Source organism: Portunus trituberculatus, chromosome 47 (genome assembly GCF_017591435.1).
Source record: "Portunus trituberculatus isolate SZX2019 chromosome 47, ASM1759143v1, whole genome shotgun sequence".
NCBI lineage: Eukaryota > Metazoa > Arthropoda > Malacostraca > Decapoda > Portunidae > Portunus > Portunus trituberculatus.
Genome location: NC_059301.1, coordinates 29,491,412 through 29,513,911, shown reverse-complemented (window position 1 = coordinate 29,513,911; position 22,500 = coordinate 29,491,412). Strand labels below are relative to the sequence as shown.

Sequence of the window (22,500 nt, the reverse complement as noted above, 5' to 3'; positions counted from 1 at the left end):
TGGCTTTCCTAAATTGCCATAATGAACTACTGTATTACCTCGATTCTTCCATATCCCGTATATGGCCCATAACTCGCTGCCAAATAATTATAAAACCCAAATGACCACAGTAATGATCACTATCTTAAAATAAGTCTTAAAAACCTCATCTTCTCTTCCTAACCGAAACACAGTTGTCTGTGGCTACTGACAGCAGCCCCTTTTCTGTTCCCTCCTACTTGCTCTATCCTCATTTTCAATCCAAAGCTGGATGTTGCGCATACGTGCGTAACGACACCACTTGCTCTCGTGCCCACAATCTTGAATCTTCAGAATTTTCTACCATCTGGCTAAGACTTCAATGTCACTCTCTAACTAAATTCATCTGTGCTGTATACCTCTCACCTAATTCCTCTGACTATGTAAAATTCTTTGACTATTTGACTTCCAAGGTGGAGCACATCTTATCTCACTTTCCTTTTGCTGAGATCTCCATTTTAGGGATTTCAATGTTCACCACCAGCTTTGGCTTTCATCTTCTTTCACTGACCAACCTGGTGAACAAACCTTCAACTTTGCTATCCTTCATGACCTAGAGCAGCTAGTGAAGTTCCCTACCCGTATTCCTGACCGCCTTGGAGACACGCCCAACATTCTTGATCTTTTCCTAACCTCCAACCCTTCTGCTTACTCTGTTAAACTTTCCTCTCCGTTGGGCTCCTCCGACCACAATCTAATTTCCGTTACCAGTTCTATCACTCCAGTGCAGCCTCAGGACCCGCCTAAGCGGAGGTGCTTCTGGCATTTTAACTCTGCTAAGTGGGAGGAACTAAGGCAGTACTATTCTGATTTCCTTGGGATGATTATTGTTTTCATGTCAGAGATCCTTCTCTTTGTGCCGAGCGCATAACAGAGGTGATTATCTCTGGCATGGAGCTATACATTCCTCATACTTTCTCTAACCCTAAAGCTAAAAAGCCTTGGTTTAACTCTGCTTGTTCTCGTGCTGTCAATGATAGAGAGGCGGCTCACAAACGGTTCCGTAGCCATCCAACTGCTGAAACTCATGCCCTATATATTTCTGCCCGTAATCATGCCAAATCTATTCTCCAACTTACTAAAACTCTTTCATCAATAGAAAATGTCAAAGTCTTTCCAATTCTAACTCCTCTCGAGATTTCTGGCATCTAGCCAATAATATCTCTAACAACTTTACTTCTTCGTCTTTCCCTCCTTTACTTCATCCAGATGGCTCTACAGCTGTCTCTTCTTTTCTAAAGCTGAACTCTTCGCTCAAACCTTTGCTACCAACTCAACTTTGGATGATTCTGGGCATATTCCTCCTACTCCTCCACCCTCTGACTACTTCATCCCTAAAATTAAAATTCTTTATAAAGACGTTTTCCTGGCCCTCTCTGGCCTTGATTCTCGGAAGGCTTACGGTCCGGATGGAGTCCCTCCTGTTGTTCTCAAAACTGTGCTTCCGAACTCGCTCACTGCCTGGTCAAACTCTTTCATCTGTGTCTCTCTACTTCTATTTATCCTTCTTGCTGGAAGTTTGCTCACATTCAACCTGTCCCTAAAAAGGTGACCACTCCAATCCTTCTAACTACCGCCCTATAGCTTTGATTTCCTGCCTTTCTAAAGCCTTTGAGTCTATCCTTAATAGGAAGATAATGAGGCATCTATCAGCTCACAACCTTCTCTCTGATTGCCAGTATGGTTTCCGTAAAGGCAGATCTACTGGTGATCTTCTTACTTTCCTAACTGAATCTTGGTCATCCTCTTTAGGGACTTCGGTGAAACCTTTGCTGTCGGCCTTGACATATCGAAAGCCTTCGATAGAGTCTGGCACAAATCTTTAATTTCTAAACTACCCTCCTACGGATTCTATCCTTCTCTCTGTACCTTCATCTCCAGTTTCCTTTCCGATCGTTCTATTGCTGCTGTAGTAGACGGTCACTGTTCTTCCCTAAAACTATCAACAGTGGTGTTCCACAGGGTTCTGTCCTATCACCCACTCTCTTTCTATTATTCATCAATGATCTCCTAAATCTGACTCAATGCCCTATCCACTCCTATGCTGATGATACCACCCTGCATTATTCAACAGCGTTCAACAGACGCCCAACCCAACAACAATTAAATGACTCAAGGCGAGATGCTATAGGACGCCTAACTTCTGATCTTTCACTTGTTTCTGATTGGGGCAGAGAAAACCTGGTTTTGTTCAATGCCTCAAAACTCAATTTCTACAACTATCTACTCGACATAACCTTCCAGACAACTATCCTCTCTTCTTCAATAACACTCAACTTCCCCTCTCCTCTACATTAAACACACTCGGTCTATCCTTCACTAAAAATCTAAACTGGAAATTTCACATCTCTACTCTTGCTAAATCAGCTTCCAAGAAGTTAGGTGTCCTATGGCGTCTTCGTCCATTTTTCTCTCCCTCCCAGCTGCTTGCTCTGTACAAGGGCCTTATCCGCCCGTGTATGGAGTATGGCTCTCATGTCTGGGGATCCACACACAGCTTTACTAAACAAGGTGGAATCTAAAGCTTTTCGTCTTATCAACTCTTCTCCTCTAACTGACTGTCTTGATTCTTTAAGTCACCGCCGCAATGTTGCATCTTTATCTGTCTTCTACCGCTGTTTTCATGCTGTCTGCTCTTCTGAACTTGCTAACTGCATGCCTTCCCCCCTCCTGCGGCCTCGCTGCACAAGACTCTCTACTTCTTCTCATCCCTATTCTGTCCATCTTCCTAATGCAAGAGTTAACCAGTATCTTCACTCCTTCATTCCCTACACTGGTAAACTCTGGAACTCTCTACCTGTGTCTGTATTTCCACCTGCCTATGACTTAAACTCTTTCAAAAGAGGAGTGTCAAGACACCTCTTACGTTAACTGGACCCTCCTTTTAGATTTTTTTGTTTTTTTCTCTTTCTACACAGGGCCTGGCAACCAGCGGGATTTTTTTTTTCCAACACTTTGTTTGCCCTTGGCCAGTGCCCTTGTAATGTAAAAAAAAAAAAAAAAAAAAAGAATCTCAATCTTGAAACTAGTCTAAAGGTAAGTTTACTGATAATTTCATAAAAGGGGATCAAATTAGGACGCTGATAAACCCACCCATCCAGTGTTTCAGAAAATGAGCTTATAGGCACTAAGTAAACCTTTCTACATAAATGTTTCTCTGATTCGGAGTTAAGTAGATTGAATCTCAATCTGATTGGCTGAGAAGCGTACAATAGCCTGTGATAGGAGAGATGACTGTGTGATCTATATATGACGTGCACGTGTTTGGTGAACCTTCCGTTTGCTAAACTCCGTAAGTTATGAATTCACTCTTACTTAGAATTTGGATGTGTATGTATGATATCAAACAGGTAAGGATAGAGTGTTTACTTTTACTTTATCATCTTTAATTAGTAACAATTCACTGTTTGTGTATCTATTAGCGAGGTATATCACGTTTTGTTCCCACTATTTTAAGTTCTTTGATTTTATCTTTTCTAGTCGAAGAGTAACCGGCCAAGGCCAACAAGAAATTGTGATTAAAAAAAAAATTCCGTTTGAGGTGCCAGTCCTTGAACAGGTTCAAAAGAGTTAGCCAAATAAAATCGTCTTTTGCTGAGAAACTCCTGAAAATCCTGAAACTGGTGGATTTTTACAGTAGAGAGACGTGAAACCAACAGATTTTCATAATATTAGACATATCAAGACAGAGAAAAACAGAAAACAGGGAGAATAAGAAAAGAGTAGTGACTTCTGAACATGACTATCCCTGTCTTCTCATCACGCCTCATATCTTCACTCTCGCTTGTTTAATCATTGTTATAGGTCGCTAACCTTCCCGCCAGCACTAAGGCATCGAAGCGCCATCAGTACGCGGGGTAATGGACAAGGAGAGCGAAACAAACAAACGACTACACTGTAAGCCTTTGTAACAATTCATTCAGGCCAGATTGGAAGTACAGAAACACCTTAGTTATGAGATATTGGTTTGATTTCACTGGCGTCAGTAGGATGGGGGAGGGTGCGTCTTTGAGTGCATATGTTGGCAAATGAATATGTGTGTGGGAGTGGATGAGTGGGTATTCGTGTGTGGAGGTGTAGCGAGTTTTGCGCGGCATTACCATGGGTACAATTAAATCCATAATTGCATCTAACCCTCATAATCAATACTAACTTTGCTGATGTGAACTACTGTGGTATTAGAGAGAGAGAGAGAGAGAGAGAGAGAGAGAGAGAGAGAGAGAGAGATGGTGAAAGGATAAGAAAGCTGCACAATGTAAAGTGACCATAATCTAAACCATCGTTAGTTTTCTCTTCCTACCCACAGTTTTACGTGACTTAAATTCAATTATGATAAATGTACACCAACAACTTTTTGGTCGTTCAAACTTTTCCTCCCTTCCCTCATGACTGAAAGTTAGAGTATTATTAAAACTATATTTCTTAACCAAAGTTATACGCAATACTTAACTCATCATATGTGTTTGACTATGCATATGTTCTTTTTTTCTTTCTTAATAATATTCACCACGCATGAGATGTTATGAATTAATAGTAGTAGTAGTAGTATTGTTATGAGTGACTTGCATTTCCACCTAATTCCCTCCCGATATGTATAGAAGTTTTAGTGTTTAAGGATATTATGGAAATAAATCTAACCCCCTAATCCTATGCTACTTTTCATGTTTTAGCTAAAGTACGATGCTATTTAAGATCACAATATCTACACAGTGAAGCAATCGGCATTGAAACCAATGAACTGTATGAACGAACTTAACCTAACCTAAGCTATCTAAACTTATCTAACATAAACCTGACTTACATTAACCAACCTAACCTAATACTTTCCAACATAATCTATCATGACCTTATCTAACCTAATCTAATCAAGCCAATCTCATCAAACCTCAACCAATTCTAACATAGCATCACAAAATTAAGCATTTTTCATAACATAAGTTAATATGATATAACAAAAAACATACAGTGAAAACGATATTGTCATTTCAATATTATCCCAATCTAATCCAAAAGCATACTGCAATTTTAACGTACAATCATCACCGCAAAATCAATAGAAAGCATTTACATTTCTACACCTTTTTCCATATCACCATGCATGTCATTTTAATTTTCTCAGCAACTGATTCGCGTCATTCGTTTTATCATTTTTTTCGCCGGCTATCGATTCTACGTTGAAATTTAATAGTCGGCGAGCTCCTATAACTGCAGCGCACCGTCAAGCAAATGGTCCGGACAACCAAGGGATTTGCCGCTTTAATAACTATATTTATTGCGCGGGATTCTGGCACGTCGGGTTGTTGGGGTATCGTGGCCAGTGTGTGTGCTAGGCCTGTCACGGGCCGATTTCAAATGATGTGTTTTTTTTTTTCTGGCCCCAATGGTGTAATGATGGCATGCTATCAAAGAGAGAGAGAGAGAGAGAGAGAGAGAGAGAGCAGAGGCACATATTCAGTTGTTCGTCTTCCTTATTTTCTTTCCTGCGCGCCTTAGTGTGTGTGTGTGTGTGTGTGTGTGTGTGTGTGTGTGTGTGTGTGCGCGCGTGTGTGAACAGTCCTCTCCCCGCCAAGCCATTCTCTCTCTCTCTCTCTCTCTCTCTCTCTCTCTCTCTCTCTTGTCATCTTAATATGAATTTGCACAACAATACAATTACCTCTGTCGGTCGTTGTCTCTGTACAGGGGCTGCCCTGAGATCGGTGTATACAAAGAGAGAGAGAGAGAGAGAGAGAGAGAGAGAGAGAGAGAGAGAGAGAGAGAGAGATTCATATATTCACATCAGGAACATATATATTTTTCTTCTGTAGTCTTACATTTCCTGTCTTATTTTATTCATGTATTCACTTTTTCTTTCTTTTCTTTCCTTTTTTTCAGGTCAAGGGCAAACTATTCTTATGAAAATATGGTTCGTGTTTCGATGCCTCGAATATCTTGTCCAGCTTGCATCGTTGTTTCTCAGATTTACGGTTTTCTTACATCCGTTCCTGCATTTCCTTGTCCTGATTTTTTCTTTTCTTTATTAAAGTACCTTCTCCTTCTGCCCCCGCTCTCTCTCTCTCTCTCTCTCTCTCTCTCTCTCTCTCTCTCTCTCTCTCTCTCTCTCTCTCTCTCTCTCTCTCTCTCTCTCTCTCTCTCTCTCACTACTACTACTACTACTACTACTACTACTACTACTACTACTACTACTACTACTACTACTACTACTACTACTACTACTACTACTACTACTACTACTACCAACACTTGCTTCATAGGTAAACCAAACAAAGCACTATCTACCACCACCATCATCACCATCACCACCATCATTCATTACTGCCACCACCACCCATTTACTCATTACCAGTACCCATCACCCACCAGCCGGCGCCACCCATCACGGCCCACCACCACTCGTTACTACGCCATTACCACCCGTGTGACAAAGGAACACGTTCGCAGATTACTGGAAATGTGTGTCATTGCTGAAACATTTTTGCGTTTGTTTACAGATCTCGGTCGACGGTCGAATGTTAAAAGTAATAAGGAGGAGTAGTGGATTATCCCTTTTTGTCCTCGTTTTGTTGACTTGCACTCTCGTAGGCCTTGTTTATGTATTTTTTTTTTTTCGTGAAGATTGAAAGTTATTTTTGTTGCCCTTGACCAGTATCTACCTTGCAAAAAAAGTAGTAGCAGTAGTAGTAGTAGTAGTAGTAGTAGTAGTTGTTGTTGTTGTTGCTGTTGTTGTTGTTGTTATTATTGTTGTTGTTGTAATAGTAGTAGTAATAATAATAGAAGTAGAAGTATATTGATTGATTGATTTAGATAATGCGTCGCAACATCAACGGTTATATGACGCCGAGTAGTAGTGGTAATAGTAATAGCAGTAATAGTATTAGGAGTAATAATAGTAGTAACAACAATAATGATAATAATAGAAATAATAACAATAATAATAATAATAATAATAATAATAATAATAATAATAACAACAATAATAACAATAATAATAATAATAATAACAATAAAGATTATAATAACAACAACGCTAACATTAGCAGTAACGACAGCAATAAAAGTAATAACAGTGGATATTTCTGGGTTAAAGAGTGACTATACAACGGAGGAAAAATACAAATGAACATAGACAGTAGAGAAATGCTGAACTTAGAATGAACTTGCTTATGAAATGAATGGTTCATGTGTGTGTGTGTGTGTGTGTGTGTGTGTGTGTGTGTGTGTGTGTGTGTGTGTGTGTGTGTGTGTGTGTGTGTGTGTGTGTGTTATTCACCACGGCCGTCTGCTGGTCACACAACCAGCTTTTCTCCTACGGAAAGAGCTCAGAGCTCATATTGACCGATCTTCGGGTACGACTGAGAGCACATCACACACCACACACATCGGGAAAGCGAGTTACATCCCGTACCTATTTAAATACTGCTAGGTGAACACGGGCTACACATTTAAGAGGCCTTACCATTTGCCTCACCGCACCCGGGACTCAAACCCAGGCTCTCTCGGTTGTGAGCCGAGCGTGCTAACCACTACACGGCTCGGTGTGGTGTGTGTGTGTGTGTGTGTGTATGTGTGTGTGTGTGTGTGTGTGTGTGTGTGTGTGTGTGTGTGTGTGTGTGTGTGTGTGTGTGTGTGTTTGTGTGTGTGTGTGTGTGTGTGTCTGTGTGTGTTATTTATCTCTCTCTCTCTCTCTCTCTCTCTCTCTCTCTCTCTCTCTCTCTCTCTCTCTCTCTCTCTCTCTCTCTCTCTCTCTCTCTCTGAACTCCCTAACATCACTTTTCCTCCCCCAGGTACTCCCTCCGGTTCCGGGTGAGCGACAGGGCGTGGGGGCAGCGCGACGTGGCAGCCAATGTCACGGTGGTGGTGCGGGAGCTGAGCCAGGACGCCCTCACCCACGCCACGCCCATCACCCTCACACCAACCACGCCCACGCGCCTCACAAAGGGATGGACGCCCTCGGTAAGCCTTATTAGAACTTTTGTCGTGTTTTTCTATGATTGGGAAGGATTTTTAGTGTTGGTGGTGGTTGTTGTTGTTGGTGGTGGTGGTAGTGGTTGCAGTGTTGGTGGTGATGGTGGTAGTGGAGGTGATATGTCTGGTTTTGAATTAGTGTGAAGTATTTTGTCCACATTACTCAGTTCGTTGGAATATTATAATGTATTGAGCACATGTTGTTAAATGGTGATAACTGCATACCTCTTATTTCTATAGTTGATAATGGCAGTGATGATGACGAGGAGGAGTAGGACGAGGATTGATAATGATACCTTCCCTTCTTTTTTCTTACACTTGTTGCTGTCATCATCGTCATCACCCTCATCTACCTTTTCCTCTTTTCCTCTTCTCTCAGCATTTTTCATCCTTTTTCCTTTCTTTCTTCCTCCTATCATTATTCATCCTTTTCCCTTCTCTTCTCCGTACTTTTCCTATCTACACCACCCTTCATCCATATCCTCTTCCTCCTAGTATTTTAAACCTTTCCTGCTTTTTCTCCATCACTCTTCTTTTCCTTCACTTTCCTTCTACCATCCTCCAATCTTCCTTTCTCTTCCATCCTCTTCTCTTCCTGTCTCCACCATCCTTCATCCTCATCATCCCTCTCCCTCCTGCAAATAAGTAAAAATGTCAGTATGCACCATCGGTCTTCCTACTGCAAATTCACGGCGGAGTCTGAGACGGAAGAGATGCGTCCTTGGGAGAGCTCTTGAGTCGCCAGTCCTGAAGGCGCCTCAGTATTGAGACTCGGAATGCCAGATGAGGTGATCACTCCGCCTTGCTGGGTGACTGATAATACCATTCACGGTGATAAAGGAGAGATAAAGGGATAGATGGATTTACTACCGATAGAGATAATGTGCCGAGTATGAGTTCCTTGCGTGTGATGAGAGTGGGGTGTTATATTACTGGCGTTTACTTGTGATTTGAGGAACTAAGTGACGCAAGAGTAGGAGAAGGGATTGAATTGGGTATGCATGGGATTTAAGCTAATTTTGTTTCATGTGGATTTGTTATAATGATAGTGGTAGTGATAGTAGTAGTAGTAGTAGTAGTAGTAGTAGTAGTAGTAGTAGTGATGATGGTGGTGGCTGTAGTTAGCGGCCCTTTTAACACTTTTTTCCTAAATTATTCCCTTGGTTTAGCTGCCATAAAGTAGAAGTAACTGTGGAAATAACATAAGCATCAACAGCATGATTCTCACCACCACCACCACCACCGCTACCAACAACAGTAATAGCTTCAGTAGCGATAAATATAATATCCATCGAGAGGGACTACATATTCACTCCCTTGTAGCGGCCAATAGATTTCTCCCGACGCCACTCCGATTCAGTCCTGACGGTAAAGTATCGCGTCTCCTCGGTCTCAAGTGACTCTGAGCGCGGGATATAAATATCATCAGGTTTCCGGGAAGCGTTCACCGAATGAGCGCTATTCAAAAGTGGACGACTTTCTTTTACTGGCGTGCTTTCGGAGGCGAGGACGCATTGCCTGCCATCCATACACTCGCAGCCAAGGGGCAGATAAGGTCTTGCCCACACCACTCGAGGCACAGGAAGCGTCTCTATATCTTGTTTCTTGTTTCAGTGTTTAGATTCAGGGGCTAAAGTGAATGAAAGAATGAGAGCCAGAAACACTCTCTCTCTCTCTCTCTCTCTCTCTCTCTCTCTCTCTCTCTCTCTCTCTCTCTCTCTCTCTCTCTCAAATAAGATAGAGAAAATGGATATGGATAATACAGACAATAATATCCAGTAAATTTAGCTGTTGCATTAATTTTATTCTTTCCATTACTGTCTCTTTCTAATTTCCCTTGTAGCAATGTTTGGTGCTACTGCTTCCATGCTACCGAACGAATATAATTTGAGAGAAAAAGTGATAATTGACAAAGTGGTGAATGCAAAGTATGATCTACAACAGATCAATTCAATTAACATGGTATTTCCTTTGAGGTCTTCGAGCAACGAACTGAATGGTGGATTGAAGAGGTGGCAAGTAGATAGACAGACAAGCAGACAGAAGTGAACCAACAAATGGACAGACAGGCAGGCATATTGACAAACAGATGGATTAACAAACTGATTGACAGGCACACAGATAAAAACACACAAATAAAGATGAACCAACAAGTATAGACATGTAGTTAGAGAAAGGGACACATAAACAGATACATATATAAGAGAACAGATAGAGAACCATGAAGATGGGCAGACTAACAGACAAATATCTAAACACTTAAACAAAACATATGCAGACACACAAATAGGCAGGGAAATTGGCAAGCGAACTAACAAATAGACAGACATAGTACAGCAGACAAACAGATAAATAAAAATATAAAACAATGGAGAAATTCACGTGGAAGAAATATAAAAAAAAAACTGTACTGGCGGATTTTGCAACCAGTCGTAAAATATTTAGAAAAGTTAATGAAGGGCAGGCAGACGCTCGACAGATCCTCTGCTAAAGGGAAGGGAATGAAAAATAAGATGTTAATCAACTAATTAGGCAAGAGGTAAACCGGGAACTGGAAGAGGACGTCAAGTAGGAAGGCAGAGAATCTTGATTTTTTGTTTTCTTGCTATTCAAATATTTTCATCATCACTTACAGCTATTTTAGCAGTGCAACATCTTGCACATTTACACACCTCTTAGTCATAAAATGATGACAATTAATATGTGCAGTGTGGACATATGTGGAATAAACTAAACTCTGATGTGTATGGTATAAATAAAGTAAAATTTGTGTTGCAAAATATGGAAACACGTGGAAAAAGTAGACATTGACGTGTGCGGAATAAACTGGAACTTAAATGTGTCGTGGTCGTGGTAATAAACTAAATTAAACACATGCGATGTTGAAATACGAGGAAAGATATATATGTTATCCATAGCAATAAGCACGACTGCAGGTGTGTAGTGATTCAAGGGTCAAGCATCGCCCAGAACAGAGACGCCTGAGGATTGAATATGACGGCTAAAGGTAACGCATTGTGAAAAAGTTAGTGTTCAGGAGAGACTGGAGTAATGCATCTCTAATAGTTTTTGTTACGATTTTCTTGCTCTCATTTTATGACTTATACTAGCTAATCTCTTGGTTGCTTGTTTTCCATTGCAGATTATGTACACTAATTAATTAACTGAGGGAAAGAAATAAATTACCTGTTATCTTTTATAAACATAACACTCTGGAGTCAATAACAATTGTTAGAGAAGATATTTTTCAATCCTTGCTCATTGTTTATGAAAGTGGCTAGAATCATTAATAACTTCTAAAAAGATCAACACGATTCAGCTTCACAGTTTACTTCTCGTCTATATGTACGTATATCCAACACTGCCCTAAGTCACTAAAAACGATGAAAATTGAAAATTCGAATTAACACTTTAAAAATATTATGAGTGTTTCTTTTAAAGTGCTCTCTCTCTCTCTCTCTCTCTCTCTCTCTCTCTCTCTCTCTCTCTCTCTCTCTCTCTCTCTCTCTCTCTCTCTCTCTCTCTCTCTCTCTCTCTCTCTCTCTCTCTCTCTCTCTCTCTCTCTATATATATATATATATATATATATATATATATATATATATATATATATATATATATATATATATATATATATATATATATATATATATATAGTAGACCATTTTGAATGCATGTACTATTGAAGTCAACAGCGAGGTCTGCATTATTCTTTTGTACAGCGTATTTTGTGTTTTTCGCACATTCGTCCGGTTTTAGTTGGTGGAGTATGTGCCAAAGTCCATTTTCTCTAGACGTCTTTCGGTCTTGATCAGACCATCTTCAGGAGAGAAGTGAGTGCATATATAGGATATATATATATATATATATATATATATATATATATATATATATATATATATATATATATATATATATATATATATATATATATATATATATATATATATATATATATATATATATATATATATATATATATATATATATATATATATATATATATATATATATATATATATATATATATATATATATATATATATATATATATATATATATATATATATATATATATATATATATATATATATATATATATATATATATATATATATATATATATATATATATATATATATATATATATATATATATATATATATATATATATATATATATATATATATATATATATATATATATATATATATATATATATATATATATATATATATATATATATATATATATATATATATATATATATATATATATATATATATATATATATATATATATATATATATATATATATATGTGTGTGTGTGTGTGTGTGTGTGTGTGTGTGTGTGTGTGTGTGTGCACACACACACACACACACACACACACACACACACACACACACACACACACGCTGCCTGTTAAATATTATAGCTGCAAACAGAAATTAGAGGAAAGTCAAAACTGATAAACAGAAAATACCAAAAGAAAAAAGCTGCTCATTAAGCCGTTTAAAAAATATTAGAACATTCCAGGAAGTGAACTTGGATGCGAAGAGTGGCGGCCGTACCAAACAAATTATTGCGTTGAGGTATAAAGGCAACCAGTGTCGCTGCAGGATTAGCGTATTAAATGTTGGCTTGCTTAGAAGTTGTTTGAATATTGAGTTTGAGGTTGATTGCTTAAGTATTTGGCATGTGAGCAAGAGAAGAGAGAGAGAGAGAGAGAGAGAGAGAGAGAGAGAGAGAGAGAGAAAGAGAGAAAGCTGGATTGGCAGTAGATCCCAGGTGAAACTCGAGGTATTGAAAGGTATAAAGATTTAGTCTTTTACTTTCTACCTTAATCTCTCTCTCTCTCTCTCTCTCTCTCTCTCTCTCTCTCTCTCTCTCTCTCTCTCTCTCTCTCTCTCTCTCTCTCTCTCTCTCTCTCTCTCTCTCTCTCTCTCTCTCTCTCTCTCTAGAGGACCCCATCACTCCTTTTAAATGGGCCGTGCTCCATTAAGGCAGACTCTTCCGGCAATAATAGTGACGGTGGGAGAGTCGTCACGTCCATTTTCTCTATTAACAGAAAATGGAAGGGAAGTAAGTTTTGTGTTGATCGAATGCAGTGTCGCCGCGCCTCCTTGATTCTACTTTAGTGACCCTCTTTATGTTGCCTTGTTTCCCATCTTTTGTGGTCGTATTTCTTCGAATGTGCCAGGGTTAAATGTAGTCTCTCTCTCTCTCTCTCTCTCTCTCTCTCTCTCTCTCTCTCTCTCTCTCTCTCTCTCTCTCTCTCTCTCTCTCTTAAGCAGTGACGTAGCAGAGAAAGAGAGAGAGAGAGAGAGAGAGAGAGAGAGAGATACATACCAACTAACGTCTCGTAAGTAATGGTGTGTGTCATTCTCGCCCGTACCTCACCCAGAAAGAAGCGCCTCCTTGCCGGTAAATGCGCAAAGTTTTGATCTATACTTACATTTCCACATAATGCTACTAGCCTACGTGGAGTAAGTGCGCATGGAATTAAGAAGGAAAATGTACACACACACACACACATACACTTTATTTGTTTCATCTTTTCAATTGTCTGTTTTGTCGTTCAGTCTTGCATCGTATATATCATTTTTTAGTCTAAAATTGCAACTGGTTCATATTTTTTCTATCGCCTTTCTGTTATTGTTTTGTCGTTTTTCCTTTTTGTCACTCATCTTATCCATTTTTTATGCCCTGGCCTGAATTGTCACTGCTTCATGCATATGCTTTCTATCCCAATCTGTCCACAGGGAGGCGGCGGAGTGCTGGGCCGTTTACTGAAAGAAGTGCTCAAAGTTGTAGGCGGCAAAGGGACGTTCAATCAAAACAAAGTGGAGGTGGTATCAGTCTATGGCAGTCACTCCCCTTACCACCACTCCCATCAGCATCCACACTCCAGCCACCCCCTTTACCCCATCACCAGCCAGCAACAGCAGCAGCACCGTCGACCTCACCACAGCTACCACCACTATTACTACTACTACAACTACAACCACAGCAGGACCAACGGGAAGAAGAGTAGCGGTGATTTTGCAGGTTCCTCTGACGAAGACGAGGGAGGCAGTGCAGATGATATAGTGGTGACAGAGAGGGTAGAGAGTAAAGACAAGGAGGAAGGAGACGGTGAGCTGCCTCCGCCTCCTCCCTCTGCGTGCGTGTGGCTCAGTGTTGTGAATTCGAACGGAGTGTTTATGAATCCAACCAAACTACAAGGACTTCTTGGCCTTCACGTAAGACAGGTAAGGTTGTGGTGGTGGTGGTTGGAATATTGGTTTCTCACCCCCCCCTGCCCTCTCTCTCTCTCTCTCTCTCTCTCTCTCTCTCTCTCTCTCTCTCTCTCTCTCTCTCTCTCTCTCTCTCTCTCTCTCTCTCTCTCTCTCTCTCTCTCTCTCTCTCTCTCTCGTCTTTAAAAAGCCCGTCGTTACTGTACATTGCTCTTCGTTATCCATCGTACGTACAACTTTTCTCTTTACTCCCACTAAGCCTCTTGTCTTCTCACTTGTAGTTCTCTCTCTCTCTCTCTCTCTCTCTCTCTCTCTCTCTCTCTCTCTCTCTCTCTCTCTCTCTCTCTCTCTCTCTCTCTCTCTCTGAATCTCTATCCAACTCTCTTCCATGTACAGTCATACTTCCCTTCCCCTTTAACGTTTCATCCTACGTATCTCACGCCCTCCACAACCTGATCGCCTTTTAGCACCTAACACGTCACCCGGACATCATCCCCGCCCCAGTGTGTACTTCTGTTTTTACCCTTACCGTCTTTCCCTTCCTCGCACCCACAGTTGGAGGAAGCCACGAGGCTCAGAGTGGATCTAGAATCTCCTGAAGAAGCTGGTCGACGCTTGAAAGATGCAGAAACTCCGCCACCTCTCTCCAACCACCAGCCAGGGGAGCCTTCCTCAGCTGCCTCCCTCGCCTCTACTGCACTCCCACTTCAAGTAAGTGATATGTGCATGGGTGGATGTAAGTGGGAGGGAGGGACGTGGGTGGGTGGGTTTGTGGGCAACTAGGGTGGTGTTTCAGTGAAATCCTAGAGTTTTACGAGTAATTGACAGATGGCTTGGCGTAACTCATGAACGGAAAACTGATAGTAAAAGTTTAGGATAATGAATTAAGACAAACCTCTCCCTTGAAGGCAATACTCTCCTCCAAGTTTCATTCTTACATCTGACCTGCATTGAATCTTGAAGGGAAAGAGAGTAAAAAGCAGGGCGATAAAGAATACAAAGAATAAAATATATTAGGCTTATCAGCTCTTTTATTTATTTATTTTTTATTTATTTATTTATTTTATTTTATTTATTTATTTATTTATTTATTTTTATTTATCTATTTTTTTTTTTTTTTTTTTTTTTTTTTTTGAGAGAGAGAGAGAGAGAGAGAGAGAGAGAGAGAGAGAGAGAGTAGATTGACAGTTATGCATACCAACTAGCCATTTTTAAGTAAAAAATAACAGTCCAATGATATTAGTTAACGAGAAAGATGATGGAGAAATAAAGCTGCTTTCGATGCGAGTGTAAGTCTCTATAGAAAGTTTCTGACAAAATGTTGGCTGGAAAGCGAAGTAAAATGGAACCACTTGAAAATAAGGGTAATTGCGGGTAACTGACATGATATCCGTTTAGGAATTAGTTTAGCATATTTTACGAGTAGTCAAGGTATACGTGGATAAGTACCAATAAAAGAGTTTACATTTATTAAAAAAAATTGTGAGGAACAGACTTTTTCTAATCATGTAAAGAATCTGAAGAATGGACAGCCAAGAGAATGATTATAGATCATGTAGACGAATGGTAGCTGACACAAGTTTTGGACGGTAAAAAAGATTGACAGATTGCTTCTAATGAGACGAAAAGTTGGGGGAAAAATGTTTGATTGGACGGTTGAGTGAAGGTGAGTCTGAATACTGACCAGGTGAAAAAAAGAAGCGAATAGTTACGAACATGTACCTCAAGGGCGATGCATCTTCTCACAAACACTTCTTGTACCTTTGAGTTGAGATTCATAGCATGACACGTGTGACAAAGATTAATATCATGATTCTGTCTTTTATTTTTATACCACAGTTTGAAAATTGAGTAAATGGCCAAGAAAAGATACTTGTTTATTCTTTCTTCACAAATCAAATGCTCTTCACCTCCATCAAACAGGAATATGTACGTGATTCTATTGATAACCATCGACTGTTACATAAAGTAAAGTCAATTTGGATTCTTTAAGAGTCAAGATTGAAAGAGTTATATAGTGTTTCACATAATTTACTTTACTACTCAGTGTCCACGTACAAGGCTCAATGTGGGTCTTATAAAGGTCAAGACTAACAGGATTACACATAATTAATTCTACATATTTGATTCAAATGTCCTGTGTAGCATAACAGTGTCCTCAATTATAGAAGTTAATATAGATCACACCAGAACAAGAACGCACGAGGAAAATTAGGAATACTCGAGGGTAGTCAAGAACACTCTAAATTCTATAACAAGAAGGATGACATGATGACAGAAACACACGAGGGTAAAAAATAACACACAATGATAAAAAGACACGAGTTAGATCATGATGATGATGCTTAGGTGGAAAAGGAAGAAGAGAAGGAGGAGGATGACAAAGATGATGATAAGACTGGGAAACTGTTTGACTGTCTTAGTATACAAGTAAGAAAGAACAAAATATTATGTCTACTACCTGACTGTCACTGCGGAGAGACTAACATAACACGATACGAGAGAAGAAAGGAAGAGTGTGATTAAATGAAATGACAAAGTTAAAAAGTTGTAATTAGTAACATTACCTTCTACTTTATAGTGAGGAAACTTTTAGTGTTTGTTTGCCCGAGAATTTAGCTGATGTAACGTGGTGGCGCCATGTTTGTGTGTGTTTGTGCAGATGTGTTTGTGTATATTGGGGTCCCAACTTTATAAGAAGACTTCCACCGAACTGAAGGATTTAATTTCTCAGTTCAGGATTTTACCTTGTACTGCTGTTCTGATTTTTTCTCCATCTCTGTATCAAGAAATGTACAGTAAGTCTCATTTGGGACAAAAGTTGCTTACATTTCTTTCTTGTGTTAGTATCGAGCTTTATTTTTCTTTTTTCTGATCAATAATTATTTCTACTATTACTGCTACTGCTATCACCACCACATTACCACAATCATCACCGTCACTATCACTACCATTACTATCACCACCACCACCACATCTAATAAAACTGTATCCACAGGTCGTAGACACCAACATCACTTCTCTGGTCACCCCGCGCCTCACCCGCGCCCTTTCCTGCCGCGCACATGAGCCTGAGACCTGCACTCCTTCTTCCTGCCTCAACGGGGGCCGCTGCCTACCTCATCCCGCCGGCAACAGGTGTGTGTGTGTGTGTGTGTGTGTGTGTGTGTGTGTGTGTGTGTGTGTGTGTGTAGAATGACAAAAGAGTCGGACATTTTTGACAACTCATTCAGATTATGTTTGGATACGCGTCGAGGAATTTCGCATTGGATATCTAGGGAGAGAGAGAGAGAGAGAGAGTGTGTGTGTGTGTGTGTGTGTGTGTGTGTGTGTGTGTGTGTGTGTTTGTGTAACTGGACAGGTTCGTAAAAAGCAATTTGTGGGTAATTTAATATCAGAGTTGCAACCAGTTTTTAGCTCTGAAAAAAAAAAAATAACAATGCAGAAATGAGGTCAACGAAGATTAACTCCCACACACACACACACACACACACACACACACACACACACACACACACGCACACACACACACGAGAAATGTGGATGAGCTTGAAACCAACACACAGTTAAAAGAAATAAATCATAAAAATAACGTGATTTTTCTTTTTCCTCCTTTGTCCTTGCTAATAATTTCTCATTGGCCATTGTTGATTAAGGTTAAAGCATTAAAGTCAAAAGAAATACTGGTTTCGTATCCATGTTTCTGTGTAAGAATGTGTGTCTAGATCTTGTCTGGGTCCCTATTCTGTTCATGTGTTCGTATCCTTATGTACTACTTTTGCATCTATGTGGACGCCATTTCGCGGTGATCGGACCTGTTTTCCTGCGCTTCGCGGAGCTCTGATTCAAGGCTCTGTACAGGAAAATGTACTGCAAAATGGAAAGTTCCGCAGTTGATTTACTTAGACTGGAGGCATATTGCCAAGTGTACAATACCAGTCCCTGAAACGCCACATGTGTAATTATACCTACACGCAAGTGGTAAATTATAAATCCTTATGTAATTTTGCTTCCTTTTCCTTCCCTTTTACTTCACGTACAGCATGAGAGCTAGGCTGAGGTCAGCCGGGTTTTCCTATAAATTCTTATCTCTTCTTCCTGCTACCGTGCCTGCGCAGTCAGAATCACGTTCAGATCAACACTATTCTCACGGTTTAGTGTGGAAGACGAGTATGTTGCCGCATATATATATATATATATATATATATATATATATATATATATATATATATATATATATATATATATATATATATATATATATATATATATATATATATATATATATATATATATATATATATATATATATATATATATACATGTGTGTGTGTGTGTGTGTGTGTGTGTGTGTGTGTGTGTGTGTGTGTGTGTGTGTGTGTGTGTGTGTGTGTGTGTGTGTGTGTGAGCTTGTGTAGCTCATGTCGTAGCGACCAGAGTCACGACCAACATCTCTTCAGTTCTCTGCCTCTGCCCAGACCATCTACCCGACTCAAATTAATATAGTCTGGAAAAAAAAAAATAAGATTCAATTGGAAAACTATTTCTGAAAAATACTAGACCAACACAAGTTGCCCCCGAACCATCTCATCATCATGACCAGCTGGCGCTGAGACGGGCACGCGGGACGTACTAGTAGCGGTGCATCAGCGTGTCCATGTGCACCAGACTACTGAGTGCCAGCAACTGTTCTCCACAGGATCCACTGGAGTGTATGATTAAATTCTCTCCGCATCCGTTTTCTATTTTTATGTTCGTGTCCGTAGGTGCTTCTGTTCTATGCGTATGAATGTGTGTCCTTATTTAAATGTATTCTTATGTTCTTATATCTTGGGGTACTTGTACATGCGTGAAGGAATGGACCTTCAAATCTCCTTTCCCTTCACTTGCTCTAGTTCTTATATTTTTGTCCTTAGGTGCGTGTGTCCAGGCGGCGCTGAAGGATGGCAATGCAAGGTCTTAGCCCGCACCTTCCTTGGTTCAGGATGGGCGTGGGTGCCTCCTATACCCCGCTGCCTACCCACCACTATCTCCCTCCGCATCCTCACCCGCCACCCACACGCCCTCCTCCTCTATGCCGGCCCCATGGCGCCCACACAGCGGCCCGATGACACCGCTCCCACCCCAATGCTAGCCCTGCAGCTGAGACACGGCCGTCCGCAACTCCTGGTTGAGGGAGGACTGGAACCGATCAAAGTAGAGGTGAACGTGACGCTAACGGATGGAGAGTGGCATGACCTCCACCTCCACCTCGACGGCAAGGTGAGTGGAGGAGCAAGAGAAGGAGATAGAGATGAGGATGGAGAGGAGGAAGACTAAAAAAGTGACATGTTTTTTTTTTTTTATCATTTGCCACATTCCCAGGTGAATGGAAACGGAGAAGGAGAAGGAGGAGGAAAAATGAAAGTAAAGACAAACGATATTTTCTTAACACACCAAACAAATGAAATAATACAATATAAGAAAAAAGTAATTAAAGTTAAGGCAGACAGTTTACATTTTTATGATTCAACACACGTAACTACTACTACTACTACCGCTACTACTACAACAGCCACACTGTATACCACTCCTACCACTGTTGCTGCAACTTCTTATCTCCAGGGGGTGGCGTTAATGGTAGACCGCTGCGGGCGTGGGTGGAAGGAACACGCCGACCACGCTCCCGCCCATTGCACAGGCCGAGTGTCGTGGGTAAGCCCGTGGGATTTGGAAGCATGGCCTGGCTCAGTGCCGCTGCAGGTGGCCGGGCTAGCTCACTCCCCGCCCACTGCTGACCAGCACAGGTGGGGTGAGGCGCCTATTCCTCGCCCATTCCACGGCTGCCTCTCTCATCTCACGCTCAACGGCCAGGTAATGAAAGGTGTTTTTCAAATATGTGGATGTAAGATGTGGGAAGTTTGGTGGTGGCGGGTGTTTGTGTGGCTGTGAATGTGGAATGTATTGGAGGTGGTGATGCTGGTGGTGGTGGTACTATTAGCTGTAATAGTAGAAATAGTAGTAGCAACAATAGTAGTCTTAGGAAATAGTTGGGCATCCTTTTACAGTGACTGTCACATGTTAGTCTTATGGATTCTTGTAAAATTTCATGTTTTCTTACGCTTTTATGTTAAGTAGTAAGAGTAGTAGTAGTAGTAACAGTAGTTGTAATAGAGGTTCATAACATACACTGTTTTCAATCAAGTTTTTTCCATTAGTTTTCAAGTCAGCCTCATCCTTTCTTATCAGTCTCCCCTGCAACATTTTTCCATTTAATTCTGTCATTCATGATGTCGATCTAGTCACAGTAAACCAATATACCTGGATGTGTTAGAGAGAGAGAGAAAGATGGACCGGTGAGAAAAGGGAAAATGTAGCCCTTTAAATTTGTAGCTGAAATCTGAAGAAAAAGAGATATATATTGTGCGTGTGAATGACTGTCATTAGGGTTGATGGAGATGAGGGTTAGACAAACGATTTTTTTCTTTTTTTACCTATATATTTCCCTTTTTCGATCTATATTTTCCCCACCTTTTTTCGTATTCTTTTTCACTTTAAGAGATTGCAGGGCGAGTTTTTTTTTTTTTTTTTTTTCTCCGTCCGATGAGTTTATAGAATAGATTAAATGTATTGTTTTTTGTTACACTTCTACATAAGTCACTCTTCCTCACTTATTTTTATCTTGATGTGTGTGTGTGTGTGTGTGTGTGTGTGTGTGTGTGTGTGTTGGGAAGGTAGGTTAATGTTTTGGCAAGGCAAGTTTTAAATCAGTATATCTTAATTTGCAGTAATGACAAGTAATACAAGTATACAAATAGTAGTAGTAGTAATAGTAGTAGTAGTAGTAGTAGTAGTAGTAGTAGTAGTAGTAGTAGTAGTAGTAGTAGTAGTAGCAGTATGAAAGTTGGTGATACTACTGTTGTTATAGTTATCAACAGTACTCGGAACAATTTTGAATAATTATAGAATACAAATAGGAGTAGTGGTTTAGAGACACGCCACCTTAATTAGTATTGCATTGGTAATATTGTTATTTGCTTAATTAGATCATGAAGCGAAAGGTGGTTTATAATTCATAATCCCTTATTTATCATTCTCGTACAGTTGGAATCAAAAAGCATTACGAAATCACATTGACTTTAGTTTTCCATCACTCTTAAATCTCGTGATGAGCCAGGAGTCTGTCAATCGCCAGTTTTTTTTTAAGGAAATCATCAGTAGATGAGAAATGTGTACTATGACCGTGTGTATGATTTAAAAACTGTTATTGAAAGCACTAATTTCCTCCAATACAAAAATGCAGAAAACCCCAGACTGAGGTGAATTTCGGTGTTCAGTGAAAAGTGCAAAGAATTTTTCATTGCTTAGCCTCAAATGTAAGTATGACGTGCAACTTTTAATGATCGAACTACTTTTTTTTTTCCTCAAATACTGGGATCCCCAATTATTTTTTTTCATTATCTGTATAATAATAAGAGGTATTCACATATGTACAAACATTACAGATCTTTCAAAAAGAGTAGATTCACAAACTTTTTTAATTAGATTTTCATTCCTTTCACACGTAGACGACGGAAGTTGTTATGACAGAGTTCTGAGAAGACACAATGAGACGCGGAATCCTTATAAAAAAAAAAAATGTCCTATGAAATCCAACGTCCGTCGCTATCTTTATTATTGCGAGACTGAACAGGTTGAGGCGAGGTAGAAGGATTCAGGCGGATCATATTAAGGTCAACGGAAGTAGACAATCTAAGCATTACTCTGATTACTGTACTGGCATATGAAGGTGCTTACGTTAGGAATGGTATGTTTTGCAGTACTATTATAAAGGATAATGAGGGATAGTGTTAGGCTGTAAGGAAAATACGCTGGTAGGAGTAGTTGTAGAAGTATTAGTAATAGTAGATATTGTAGTAGTAGTAGTAGTAGTAGTAGTAGTAGTAGTAGTAGTAGTAGTAGCAATAGTAGTAGAAATAGCAGTAGTAGTAGAAGTAGTAGTAGTAGTAGTAGTAGTAGTAGTAGTAGTAGTAGTAGTAGTAGTAGTAGTAATAATAATACTTGTAGTAATAGTAGTAGTAGGAATAATAAAAGTAGTAGTAGTAGTAGTAGTAGTAGTACTTATTGTAGTTGTTGTGGTAGCAATAGTAGTAATAGTTGTTGTTATATTAAAAGTAGATGTTATTATTTTAGTGGTAGTTGGAAGAGTAGTACTTGTAGTTACATCTATTTATTGGTTATACTGTGATCATTGTTGCTGCTACTTGTAATGTTTTCTTTTCTCCTCCTTTCTTCTCCTCCTC

General features: G+C 39.7%; 1 protein-coding gene across 2 annotated transcripts in view; it reads left to right on the top strand.

Annotated features, from left to right (window-relative positions):
- The window catches only part of LOC123520591 (putative neural-cadherin 2), a 542,583-nt gene that overhangs the window by 503,536 nt on the left and 16,547 nt on the right, over positions 1 to 22,500 (top strand). For both annotated transcript variants that reach the window (XM_045283005.1, XM_045283006.1), the window contains exons 14-19: positions 7,800 to 7,968; positions 13,745 to 14,233; positions 14,774 to 14,929; positions 17,217 to 17,356; positions 19,135 to 19,480; positions 19,823 to 20,071. In XM_045283005.1, coding sequence (XP_045138940.1) covers positions 7,800 to 7,968; positions 13,745 to 14,233; positions 14,774 to 14,929; positions 17,217 to 17,356; positions 19,135 to 19,480; positions 19,823 to 20,071 — 1,549 coding nt within the window. The remainder of the gene's footprint in view (positions 1 to 7,799; positions 7,969 to 13,744; positions 14,234 to 14,773; positions 14,930 to 17,216; positions 17,357 to 19,134; positions 19,481 to 19,822; positions 20,072 to 22,500) is intronic.